General features: G+C 36.0%; 6 protein-coding genes across 6 annotated transcripts in view; 3 read left to right on the top strand and 3 right to left on the bottom strand.

Moving 5' to 3' along the window:
* LOC104791261 overlaps nt 1-658 on the top strand; it is a 16,158-nt gene extending 15,500 nt beyond the window's left edge. Inside the window, exon 10 of the mRNA XM_010517097.2 lies at nt 7-658. Within this exon, the coding sequence (XP_010515399.1) occupies nt 7-336 (330 nt within the window). The 3' untranslated portion in view covers nt 337-658. The remainder of the gene's footprint in view (nt 1-6) is intronic.
* Nucleotides 750-2,271, bottom strand: LOC104791260 (probable calcium-binding protein CML20). Its single transcript, XM_010517093.2, has 6 exons — nt 2,166-2,271; nt 1,647-1,801; nt 1,535-1,562; nt 1,290-1,442; nt 1,108-1,210; nt 750-1,009 (listed from the first exon to the last, which is right to left on the bottom strand). Exons 1-6 carry the CDS (start codon nt 2,166-2,168, stop codon nt 942-944), a joined length of 510 nt encoding a protein of 169 aa, XP_010515395.1. The 5' UTR covers nt 2,169-2,271; the 3' UTR covers nt 750-941.
* LOC104699037 lies at nt 2,878-3,800 on the bottom strand (the record flags this gene model as incomplete). Its single annotated transcript, XM_010414390.2, has 2 exons — nt 2,878-3,245; nt 3,338-3,800. Coding segments are annotated over 2 exons (549 nt in total), but the record flags the coding sequence as incomplete, so codon positions are not given.
* On the top strand, nt 3,800-6,047 carry LOC109133491. Its single transcript, XM_019246765.1, has 2 exons — nt 3,800-5,321; nt 5,407-6,047. The coding sequence occupies exons 1-2, from the start codon at nt 4,236-4,238 to the stop codon at nt 5,827-5,829; spliced, it is 1,509 nt and encodes a 502-aa protein (XP_019102310.1). The 5' UTR covers nt 3,800-4,235; the 3' UTR covers nt 5,830-6,047.
* LOC104699035 lies at nt 5,914-6,505 on the top strand. The gene is made up of 2 exons (XM_019246353.1): nt 5,914-6,437; nt 6,502-6,505. Exons 1-2 carry the CDS (start codon nt 5,914-5,916, stop codon nt 6,503-6,505), a joined length of 528 nt encoding a protein of 175 aa, XP_019101898.1.
* Nucleotides 6,641-7,886, bottom strand: LOC104791259 (uncharacterized protein At4g04775-like). Its single transcript, XM_010517092.2, has 2 exons — nt 7,417-7,886; nt 6,641-7,316 (listed from the first exon to the last, which is right to left on the bottom strand). Exons 1-2 carry the CDS (start codon nt 7,588-7,590, stop codon nt 7,017-7,019), a joined length of 474 nt encoding a protein of 157 aa, XP_010515394.1. The 5' UTR covers nt 7,591-7,886; the 3' UTR covers nt 6,641-7,016.

Raw genomic sequence — 13,395 nt, 5'->3', positions numbered from 1 at the left:
CCAAAGGCCACCACCACCTTGTCTGATCCCAACAGTAACAACACTCAGAATCCAACTGGTCCTGGCTTCAAGCCACCAGCACAACAACAGCAACAACAACAACAACAATCTTCTCAGGAGAAGAACACGCCGTCTCAGCATGGTGGTGGGTCTAGCCACCACCACCAACAACACCAGCACAACCGGAGGTCAGGCTTCCATGGCAGAAACCAACCCATGGCAAGAGAGAGAGGTTTTCCGAACAACCCAAAGGTCAAGCAGATCTATGTGGCTAAGCAGACTGGTAACAGCAACGCCTCTGCTTCCTCCACCACCAACACTTCCCCCTCAATTTGATGATTCTTCCCCATCCAGGTCCGTTCAGATATGTAAACTCTTTCCAATAACCCAACCAGCTTTGGCTTCATAAGAAGATCTGGATTTTTTTTATAAATCAATTTTCCCATACTTCCATTAGCTTTTCTTTTTCTTTTTTCTTTTTTGTTCTCGTTAGATAATTAGATTTTGTCTCTCTTTATATGGGGACTTTGGTATGATGTTGGTAAAATATTGCCGTGAGCTTTTCGGTGTAGAATACCCAATTCACGGCTCCAATGTATCTGTTGTCAACAATATCTTTATCTTCTTTAAAATAGTTACACTTATTGAATTAATATTCTATGTTTTACTTCAGTGGAATTCATTTTATAGTCCATCGCAAATTATATGCGCATAGAGGTTCAACAGAACTTATTAAGTAACCAATGAGCTCCTAAAGTTTTCACAGTAGACTCATCATCAGCTTATACATCATCAGTTCATCTTACAATACAAAGACAGACCAATACTTGCCATGAAGATAAGCTGCTATCGATAAAAACTGATAATAAATATCTTCAGTAATATTACAGATAACATATAGGTCTGATAGCTCATCAATATTGTTAAAAACAACGACCTTTCTAGTTACCACCATAAGTTGTTCTTCTCATCATCCTCATGAACTCATCCATGTTAACTTCACCATCATCTGCAGTTTTTGAGTTTAGTAGATCATATATCTTATTACTCAAACCAAGCTTTGCACAAGAGAAAGAAAAAAAAAAGAAAAAAAAAATAGAAACTTACGGTCTCGATCTGCTTCTTCAACCATTTCTCTGATCTCAGCATCAGTGAAATTCTCACCCAAGTCCTTTGCCATGCGTTTAATATCATCAACAGATATCTTCCCCTGAAATAGTAGGTCAAATATCTAGAGAAATTAAGACTGTATTCTCGTAAAGAATTTCATAAACTAAAGATAAATATACATTTTTGTCAAGATCAATGATCTGGAATGCTTTGGTGAGCTCTTCTTTTGTGTCTCTTTCACCAATCTTAGCAGTCATCATATGAACAAACTCATCAAAATCAATGGCTCCACTTCCATCTTTGTCCACATCAGCTATCATTTTGTTGATTTGCTTCAAAAATCAACACATCGAGGTAGGTATAAGAATCAGAAAATAAACAACGAATCTTTCTTAGCGAAAAACCGAAAAAATAATAATAATACCTCTTCCGTCATTTCAAAACCAAGCGCCCTATCAAACATTGTAAATTCAAGAATCAGTTCCCAAAAAAAATCACATTAAAAACGAAGAGAAACATACAAGCCCAAAGATTACCTCATAGCAACATTAAGCTCTTTAGCATCAATGGTGCCAGACCCATCAGTGTCAAACAGCTCAAAAGCTTCCTTAATCTCTTGCCTCTTCTGCGTTGTCAACCCATGATGACGTCTCGGTTTCTCTTTCCTCGAAACACCTCTGTACAAACTCGACTGCGGTAACAACACCAAATTCAAAAATTTATCATATTAAAAAATCTCCAATATTTTCTTTAACACACCAATAACAAACACAAGGCAGAGCTCTCAAATCACTAAAAACCAAATCTCATCTCATGGTTTATCATGAAATCTAACCAAGTGTAGGAAAGGAAAAATAAAGATCAATTTTTTTAGACTAAAACCTTCAATCATAGAACCCTAATTTCTTCATTCTACCATTCGATGATCCCAAAAAATCCCCTGTTTTCAAATCAGATCTTATATAACCGATAATGCAAAATTGTGTTAACTATAGATCCTAATCGCTACACATAGAAGAAAAGACAAAGAGCAGCAATCAAAGGTACGAACGAACCATCTCAGCAATGAATCCAACAGATCGATCGATGAAGCAAAAAGCTCTTTCAATTTGCGCGTCGGGAGATAATATCTAACGTTTCTGCTTTCCTATTCTTTGCTTTCATACTAAAAAGTAAAAAAACTAAAAAGCGGCAACGAAATGGGTCAGATGGGCCTAATAGTGCAGGCCCATAACTAGCACTAATATATTTTGAAACCTCATATCCAACACTTTAATCCCACACTAATAAAATCATCATAATTTCTCTTTTAAGGCATAAAAGAAAGAATAACATCTACGGAGCTTGTGAGTTTTTAATCATGTCGTGTTTCTTATTTGAGGTGGTCTCTTGGGCACAAAATCAACTTGTTATAGATTTCAAGTGTAGTAGATTCATTGTCCTTAATCAAAACTAATTGACAATTACTGTATTTTTCTAACCATTGATCATTTTAACATGCCAAAATTGTACCATATCAACGACAACAATGTTATAGATGATGATGACAAGTGTTTGTGATTGGAAGAAGTATTCATATCAGTTATACACGTTTGATTTGAATCAAAATCAGTTTTATCTGAAATTAATCCAAAGTTATACACAAAAAAAAATCACGTAAGTTTACTTTAGTTTAATCATTTATCAAGCTAATAAATTACACATGTGTATATAAGAGAAGCCACCACCACGCCCCACGCCACGCCCATGCCTGACAAAAGTCAAGACAAGACTTAACAGAATCTAAGAATATACTTTTGCAAATGGAGCTCTGTTGTATATATATCAAATCAAATCATGCAACAATAGACAATAGACAATAATGTAATCTATAAACAAGTTGTGTCCCAAACATATATACTACTACTACTATATAGTGTTGTGTAATAAATAATACTACAATGCTGACTGAACTCCACCGAATTGTTTGGCCGTTTCAATTTACGTATCCCTTTCCCGAATTAACCTTTATCCCCACCACGTTTAAATTTAACGCCGTTATAATCATTCTCATCTCGGAAGCGATTGGTTCACTGTGCACGCCACCACTCTCGCCCACTGCTTCAGCTTCGTCTTCACCGTTTGCGGATCATCGCCTATTCAAACAACCAAATTAATATTTATTATCAATTTATCAGTCAATTGAGTTGTATATATGTATATGTTGTGTGTATAGGTTTATACGTACTGTTTCGGTATACGGAGCTGTGAGGACTGGTATCGCCGTCGGAGGAGAGTGAAGAAGACGACGTAGTGGATTTGTTAGAAACGGCGTCGTTGTAGCTTTTTTGAACGGCGAAGTAGAGTTCCAGCGCGGGAAGCGTGTCAGAAAGTCTCTGATCCGCGATCTCCGGAGATCCGAACCCGAATCCGAGTTCGAAACTCGCTTTGAGCTCGTCGAGATCTTCGTCGGTCAAGCTCTTTCCCCGGCGGAGGTAACGGTGGCGACGGGAGACATCTTGGCGTTTTGACCAAGCTTCTTCGCGGATCAGATCCGGAGACCACGAGTGCTGTTTCAAGAGAGAAGAAGAAGAAGAAGGAGGCGCGTGGAGACGACGCACTACCCCCGGCGAGGGGGTGTGCGGTGGAGGAAAGGTTTTACGATCAATGGCTGGTTTTTTTGGTAATTTAGTCGAAAATTTTGGGTGAAAAGGTTAGAGGGAGAGAGAGAAAGGTTTAGTTGAAGATTAGTGGGAAAACGTCCTGGTTTCCCATGAGAACTATGATATCGTATCAGATGGAGCCCGATCTTTACCCCCGTTCCAGATGGCTCTCCTGAAATTCTTCTCAATCTATATACCCATATATCTGTAATTTATGTTTTGTATCTCCATGAGAATAGAAGATATCATCTATTTCACCATTGCTATAGGTTTAATTGGTTTACTATTTGATTAACCGAGTGACGAAGTTTACAAACCAAAATAAACCTGATTTCGACCCGATTAAAACCTGATTTTGACCCGATTAGAAACATAACCCTCAACCGAGAAATCCCTAAAATCACATTTTAACCTCTTTTTTGTTTTCTCTCGCGACGAACCCTAGAAAATCAAATTTCACCATCGATTTCTCAAATTGAATCGATGGATTTAATAATCCGATCTGGTTTTGGGCAACAAGATGGTATTGGGCAAAGAGATGGTGTTGGAGAACGAGAGTACGATGAAGAAGGAGAGGATCGAGATGAATTTCACGTCGATATGCTTGCTCAGGAATTTACCGATGCTGAAGAGTCGATTCGTCATGATACGTACCCAGAAAGTGACGACGAGGAAGAAGGTCGTGGTCGTGGTGCGGGTCGTGGTCGTGGTGCGGGTCCAGAGAGGGTGTTTACGGATATCGGACGTGGTGATGGAACTTTGTGGAAAGACCAATCCTTCTACAATGGGGTCGCATTCAAGGAGAGTGTCTTGGACTATGCACTACATACTGGTTACAATTTGAAGCAATACAGGTATGACAAAGATAAACTCGGGTTTAGATGTGTTGGGGATAAGGGCAATTGTGAGTGGAAAGTGTTTGCTGCACTTCTTCCAAACGCATCTTTGTGGAAGATTACGAAATACATTGATAAGCATTGTTGTACCCCCAATGGCGAGTGTGAGATGTTTAAGGTCCCAGTCATAGCTAGAATTTTTCTCGATAAGATTAGAGAGGAACCGGATCATTACAAGCCTTTGAGGATTGAACAGATTATCATGGAAAGGTGGAAGATATCCGCTACTAGGCCACAATGTCAAGCTGCTCGGAGAAAGGCTTTGGGATGGATAGAGTATGAGTATGAACAACAGTTTGCACGACTGCGAGATTACCAAGCTGAGATCTTGGAAGCAAATCCAGGGTCTGTTGTGGAGATTGATACAATTAAGAATGATGCTGGTCAAGACGTCTTCAATCGGTTTTATGTTTGTTTCGATGCCCTTAGAAGAACTTGGAAACAGACTTGCCGGCCAATAATAGGAGTTGATGGCGCCTTCTTAAAGGCAAAGATCAAGGGACAGTTGCTTGCTGCATTAGGCAGAGATGCAGACAATGGCATCTATCCAATAGCCTGGTGTGTTGTTCAAGTTGAGAACAAAGACAATTGGTTATGGTTTGTGAAGAGATTGAAGACTGACCTGGATCTAAACGAGGGAGATGGTTACATTTTAGTGTCTGATCGACAAAAGGTATGTATCTAACTAATTTATTATATTGGTTAATAAATGTGAATGCTCTCGTTTTTAATATGTTTGGTTTTTGGTTCTCAATTAGGGGTTGATAAAAGCTGTGGAGTTGGAGTTACCACAAATAGAGCATAGAATGTGTGTTAGACACATCTATGGGAACTTGAAGAAGACTCATCCTTCCAAGAAGCAAATCAAGCCACTCCTCTGGCATATGGCTTGGAGCTATAATGCAAAACAGTTCGGTGAGAGACTGGAACAGATACACGCTTATGACACTGGTGTGTATGATGATGTTATGAAGTCGAAACCAAAGAGCTGGTGTCGTGCCTTCTATAAGTTGGGGGGTTATTGCGAAGATGTTGACAACAACTTCACAGAATCTTTCAACAAGACCATCGACAAAGCAAGGGAGAAACCGTTTGTGGCAATGTTGGAGACAGTTAGAAGACTGTCTATGGTTCGGATTGCCAAGCGTTCAGCTCTCTCTCATTCTCACAAAGGTAATTAACTTTATTCAAAATTTAATGCAATTTTCTACGATTGTCTATGATTTTATTCAAAGACTGTCTATGATTTCTACATATTTAATGCAATGTTCTTGGTTTTTGATGTTTCAGGTTTATGTACTCCATATGTGGCAAGGTTTCTTGCTAAAGAGCATGACAAAGCTTCGGAATGCCAGGTGCATCCTTCTACTAATGGGTGCTTTGAAGTCACACTGGATGGAGACAAACACAGAGTTAGTTTACAAAATATGACTTGTACCTGCAAAAAATATCAAATATGTGGTATTCCATGTGAGCATGCCTATGGAGTGATTCTGAAGAGGACGTTAAGTGCTGATGACTATGTCTGCCAGTGGTTTCGAACTGCTATGTGGAGGCTTAACTACACAAATGGCATTACTCCACAAAGGGGTGCTCGTCATTGGCCTTCGACTTTAGGTGAGAATGTTCATGTTCCACCTGAGCCACCACAACCTGGGAGAAAGAAGATAACCAAGGCAGACAAGAAGAGGAAGCCAGGTGTAAATGAGTCTCCTGTCAAGAAGAAACCAAAACATAAAAAAAGGATAATGCACTGTGGAATTTGTGGTTCTGATCAGCATAACCGTAGGTACCACCAGAAGAAGAATCAAACACAGGTTGTTAATCGGTTTTTTCTCATTTTATTTCTCAAGATGAGTCTCTTGTTCTCATTTTTTGAAATTTGCGGTTTTTCAGGCTTCTCAGGGTGGTGGAGGAGAAGTTGTTCAAGGTGGTGGACTTTCTCAAGATGGTGGTGGACTTTCTCAATCTGGTGGAGGAGAAGTTGTTCAGGGTGGTGGAGGACTATCTCAAGGTGGTGGAGGACTTTCACAAGCCTGAATATTGAAGATTATGGTAGTAGGGGTCTGTTTTTTGGTTTAAGAGACTAGTTGGATCTGTATTTTGGTCGAATAGACTAGTAGGGTTATGTTTTTGGTCTGTGATCATGTTGAGAACATGATTTCAAAACGTTATCATTCTGCTTGTTTTCAGAACATGTGTTCATCATGTTCTGCCTTTTATGAAATGTGGAATGTCTTATCTTATTAAATGCAATAGCAACACCAACAGGAGTTCACACTCAACACCAAAACAAACAAGAGCATAAAGCAGAGCATACAACCGAACAACAATAGATTACAACCGAACAATAGTTTACAATAGCTCATCATACAAGCTTAAACAGAGCAAACAAGATCATAAAACCGAAAACACATACAATTATACTCTTATTCATCCTACATTGCAATTCAGCTTTTGCTTCCAACAAAACTTCTTCAACCCTCTCACAAAGCTCTTTTTCGAACTCCATTTGCATCTTCTCAAATTTCAGCTTCTGTTCTTGCAATGTCTCTATTGTACGCTCTTTCATCTCTTCTTTTACTCTCTCAAATTGAACACCCAATGTTGCTACCTCGTCCAACAATGCCTCATCGACCCACTTAAAGATGTGGTTATCGTTCACAAGCTAACATTATATCATAGAATACAATGAAAATTGATGAGAAGGATTAGGCTCGGATTTGGATTAGGTCGATGTCTACATCAAACAAAGCATAACATAGTACCTTCTTTGCTGCTGCTTCTCGACATCGAAAGTATCTCCGAGAAGGATTAGGCTCGGATTTGGAATTCTTTGCCACGATGTGTTCCCCACACCAGCATCTCTTAGGCACGCCAACGACGAATCCTCTTTGTCGAACATTTGATGAACCACTCGAACCTCCAGAAACGGTACTCATGGTTGCAAAGATCGATTTAAGAATTTTATGCTTTTAGGGTTTGAGGATTTGGGGATTTTAATGGAGTTATAGATGTGTTATAGATGTATCGTCTCGGGTCGGATTATTAACATCAGTCAGGTTTTATTTTTGGTTTTCTATTTGGTATGAACGGTTTCGTATCGGTTCACTCTTTAAACCGATAACATCCCGATATATGGGTATATAGATTGAGAAGAATTTCAGGAGAGCCATCTGGAACGGGGGTAAAGATCGGGCTCCATCTGATACGATATCATAGTTCTCATGGGGAACCAGGACGTTTTCCCAAAATTAGTTATAAAGGGAGTGGAGAAGAGAGAGAGAGAGAGTGGTGTCGCCGACGCATCAGAGATATTGGGCCGGCCCAAATCATGATAATGACCTGGATTTATTAGAATTGTTTATTTTAATTTTATTAAATTATGTAATAACTAGAAATAACTAAGCTAACACAAGTTGGTGTTGCATAAATGGTTAAAATACCTGAAAATTTTGGAAATTCTTCTTTTTATTATTAGAATAAAGGTATCTTTATGAGTAAAAAGTCTGATACAAAATTGCTTTTATGAGTTTATTATGTATATGAAAAAAACTAGTGGGTTGTTATAGCTAAACGACCTTAAGTGTTGTAACATCATCGTCATCTTTATATAATGTCCTTTCGAGATTAAAAGATACTGTTTTTAGATTTTAGCAAACGATATGGATTTGAATTATTTTAGGATTGTTTCTATGGATATTTTTGTTGGTCCAGTTGGCTTCTTACGGCCCAATAATTATGTACTTTTAGCAATATACGGTAGCTAACACTAAACCATACATAAAGCTGTCTACGGTCATTTACTGATTTACACTTGCTGCTCATCTTGATCAAACGATAACTATTTGGAATATATGATAAGATTAGCAAACGAGATTTTGATTCGAGTAGCTAGAAACAAAATAGGAATTGGAGCTAGGTCAAGGTTAGATTGTTGAAGATCATATATATTGGAGATATCACAACGTGTAAATCACTAATGTCCAATCAGGGAAAAATCTTGTCATGGCCGGTTGAACTAACTGTATTAAATAATACTTTACTGCTTGAACTAGTTGTTGAACCAAAAAAGGGTCCAGTTTAGACAATGTGAACCAACCTCAGCAGACTCATTATGTTTGGACGACAACATCATAGCCGATGATAATTAAGTCATAACTCAATGTGCGAGTGGAGTCAGGTGGAGGGTCTTTTACTCGTTAGAGTTTGATTAGCCGCATTGCTGCATTGAATATATAGGCTTGCACTACCATTTCTAATACTTATTCATGATATACGGTACATTTTTATATCAGAAGAATGTGATGCTCTATGATAATCATCACTATTCGAAACCTTAAATAGAAACGGTTGACGTGCAGTTGAAACTTCTTTTGGAAACATCAGAAAGAAAGAATTTTTTTTGAAAATAGTCACACGAATTGAATTAAATTTGTTATAAGAATTTCGATCATTAAATGTTAAAACTAAAATTTGATATATATGTTATACTTATGTTTATGTATATGATCATCCACTATGCAACTTTTGCTTGATTTATTCTTACTGATTGTTCGTCCAATGTAAATTCGTAAATTCTACTTTTCATGTGAATCGTGATTCCACAATATAACTAAACTCGTTCTTATATAAATGTATCATGGCATGCCCAAAAGTTTACTATATCTATACATAAATAGAATTTTGTAAATTTTGAATAAAATAGTTAATCTGTATGTGAATGAAAGTAAAACAAAGACCTGCAAAATCACATTGGCCTAACCTCAATCCAAAAAAAAGAATCAAAAATGAAAAATTATGAAGAAAACAATGAGAAGCTCACTTTATCCTTCACCACCGCATGCACGCACGCTTCTACAATGGTGAGGCTTTTATAGCCACCCTAGAACCTACCAAGAATCAAATTATAAAGAACAGGACATGAGATATCGACCACACGAGTGCTTATCATCTTTTGGATATGTAAAAGTATACTATATATTTTTATCAAAAGTAGATTTGTGTATGAAAAGGAGGTAGTGAATTAAGCAATAAAGTTTCTCTTACTTTATATTATAAAAAAAAAATGTTGCTCGTAGTCTCGTACTTTCACTAGAATCAATCGTCTCTTTTATTAGTATAAGGTAATTCGAACTTTCGAAGAGTAATCTGATGAAACGAGGATAAATTTGATAATGTGTTTATCTCGGTAGTTATGAATTTTGACTTAGCAACCATAAAAACTACTGATTTGGTCATATATATCATCTCGGTTGTTAATAAAGTGTTTATTCATTCGACAAGTTAGTGGACGTATATTTTAATCTTATTCTCATTAGACTTATAATTGAATTTTGGCTACTAACAGTGCTAGATTTTAATCATAATTTTATAAGAACAGGAGTAATGTGTTTATTGTGTATCTGTTTTTAAACTTCTAATAGCAACTTGATATGGCTATATGCATGCATATATGGTCTACTTGTTCTCTTAATTATTCGTGAAATAGGTTATTGTGGAAGGTAATAACTAATAATGTATTAGGCACATGGGGGGAGCTATATAACCCACTCTGAATTTATTTAACTAAGACAACAATTGTAGTAGTTAATATAATAGTGTATCATAAAATTCATAGCTAATCTATCATTGAGATCATATAGGCCATCTTTGTGTAGTTTGATAATATTATATTCGAGTGGCTCACCTTAAAATGCGACAAATCAACATTTGTTTAACAAAAATAACTATATTAACAAAACAAGTTTTGTATAACTATTTTAAGGTCCTCTCTTTTTTATTAGCATGTAATTAAAACTTTATTATAGTTAAGAACTAAAGAAGATATATGTGACTGTTCAAATTATATTTTTCAAAAAAAAATATTAGATCTGATCATAATTCTGTACCAGTACTGCTAGTAAACTTTTGTAATGTTGATTTAGATAGTGATATTATAGATAAATACATCACCAAACAAATAAAAGCAATTACGAAAACCAACCCCATCATGCAACAAGAGATTTGACATATTTCTTACGAAGACATTGAACCAAACCAAAGCTGTTGGACCAAATTGAATGATCGATTGTTGTGATTGAGTCTTTAACAAAGAAAAAAAAAAGATTGTTGGGATTGAGTGGGGACATAACAACGGTCGATAGAGTCGAAGCCACACAAACGGACCAAAATTGTCTACGATAATGACTTTTTGTAACGACACTTTCAATATAAGGTGATATTGCCATAAATTTCGTCGAAATATTTGTCAAATATATAAGGAACATCACGTGAAGTCCAAGGTATTTGACCTTATCATGTGTCGTCCATGTTTAATTTAAATTGATATGGATGATAGTCAACTAGAGCTTAATTATAACTAATACTAATATATCATGTACCATTGTTTTAATCTGTTTCATAAGTAAATGAGTTGAGTATATACTTTAACAACAACAGCAACAAAAAGAAGAAGTAAATGAGTATATTTTTTTCGATGGCCATTTACACTTGTCGTTGTCGACGTACATACATCGACGTGAAGAAGGAGACTATTTAACATGTTCCTGTTTTTATGTTAAACGTACATGAAGAAGTAAGAAGACCAAATCAGAACAATCAGATAGCTTAGTACATAGACGTCTGCGAAGCAACAAGATTTGAATGAGAAATTATTTTAGCCAGACGACCACGACAACATACAAATTCCTATATATTAAATGAACTAGTTGCAAAAAAATGGCACCTTCCCATAGAACTCCAAAAAAATCATTAAAAGGTTTTTTTGATTATGCGGTTGGGACAAAATGGACCCTACAAATGTCACACAACTTCAGTCTTCAGCTAACAATTAAACATCTAACTTGTAAATGTTCCTAAAGCTTCACACCCAGACAACAAATACTCCTCACCTTATGAGAACATTTCATTAACTCTTACCCATACCTAAGTCTAACCTTTCACATCGTGTATGATGTAGTTCATGTATAGACGAAAAAATGGTCAATTTTAATAAATAAAATACAGTATGGTCTTGTCATCGATGATAATCCCAAAAACCTCTTACAATTACTACTACCTACAGATCTGATCCAGCTTCTTTTCTGCTCCATTTTCTTTTCTTTTTTATATGATCACGAGATCTAAGGTTGTGAATTGTGATCCATATTTCTGAAAACCACAATACGTTATGCTATAACATTAACAATGTTTTTTTAGTGAAATTGTTTATTTAGTAGTGCATTATAATGTATGTGATTGCCATGGTATAACACCACCAACGGTTGAGAAGTACAGTATAAAAATAGATAAAGGGCTATAGATAAATAGTTTAAACTTTGGAAATGGGTCGGACACAATTATAACTGGACAGAGCAAGTGGAGTGGTATAGAAGTTTCTTAGCTAAGTTAGCTAGCTTGGTTATTTATTATCATTTTAACATGTTCATAACACTATAACAAAATCGCAGAATAATAATAGAATGAAACAGATCTGTTGGTGTGATTAAACTACAAACAAAGAACGTCATACTTGAGAAGGGGCTGCAGAAGAAGCTTAATTATGTTAAATAGATTTTGTATTAGTATATGATTTGCAAGTGTGAGCTTCAAATATAAATGTAATCTACAAGTTAATATCTTGAAAAAGCAATAATAAGTTACTTTGATACTCCATTAATTACGCCCGATTCACGTACGGTATGCCGTTGACCCACTAACATATTAAAATTGCCAAATGATTCATGGAAATTTGACAAAAAAAGTTGAAATTATGTGCAAAATCTTAAACATAACCAGGGATTGAAAAAGTTGTAAGCAATTACCTAACATGTGATGTGATAAAAATTAGTTCCATACCATGTGGTTAAGCCTGACATAATGACCGTTTAGTTTGAAACTAAAGCATATTTTACTACGTAGTTTCGGCGACATTAACATATAAATACACAAACTAGTGTGTTCATATTGTAATATTTAAACACATTGTAAGAAGCCAATTTGAATATGTAATAGAATCAAATTATCATTTTTAAAATTATGATTTTCGATTAAACACTCGAAAACATTTTTATCTAAAGAATCCATGCCATATTGGTATTAGCATGTGAGATTCCCGAGTAGAGTGGCCTAGAGTCGCGTGACCGTTTTTATTGCTTACCCCTAAAGATTATATTCTTCAACGGTCATAGATTCACCATCGCATTAAATTAAATCACAACTTAAGTAAAAAGTTTTTTTTAACATAAATCAAAACCACAAGCGGTGGAATTTTCAACTTTACAACTACAATTCACGCGTGAGCAAAGCTGCCTGTGTGTACTGCTATTTTATTTTTCTTTTCTTAGAACTTTCCAAAATAACATTTCAGAAAGAAACAAAAAATACTCTTAAATACTTTTTGTAATATAATCGACGTCTTGGTATGCTGTAGGGATAATATTATATTCCTTCTAATTCCACTGCGAAATTTTATGATTATAAGTAGATCATTCCAAATCAAAATCAAACAGTAGTTAATATTTATTTTGTCCCTAATCGAATGAGGAGCATGATTTGATGCAGCGTGGCGGAGTGGGTATGATATTGGCTTACGTCTAATCACTTGTGTTCCCTTTGTTTTTACTATCCACAATGCTTCAAAATCCGAAACAAAACTCTAATCACACTAAGGTCGACTATAAAACCAGATTGGTCCTCGGTTTTGGTTTAAACCGGAAATTATCTTCTTCTTATAGTTGACGAAAAGCTTAAAATTCGACTATCCA

Source organism: Camelina sativa, chromosome 6, assembly GCF_000633955.1.
Source record: "Camelina sativa cultivar DH55 chromosome 6, Cs, whole genome shotgun sequence".
Lineage (NCBI taxonomy): Eukaryota > Viridiplantae > Streptophyta > Magnoliopsida > Brassicales > Brassicaceae > Camelina > Camelina sativa.
This window is presented reverse-complemented; position numbering and strand designations above follow the sequence as displayed.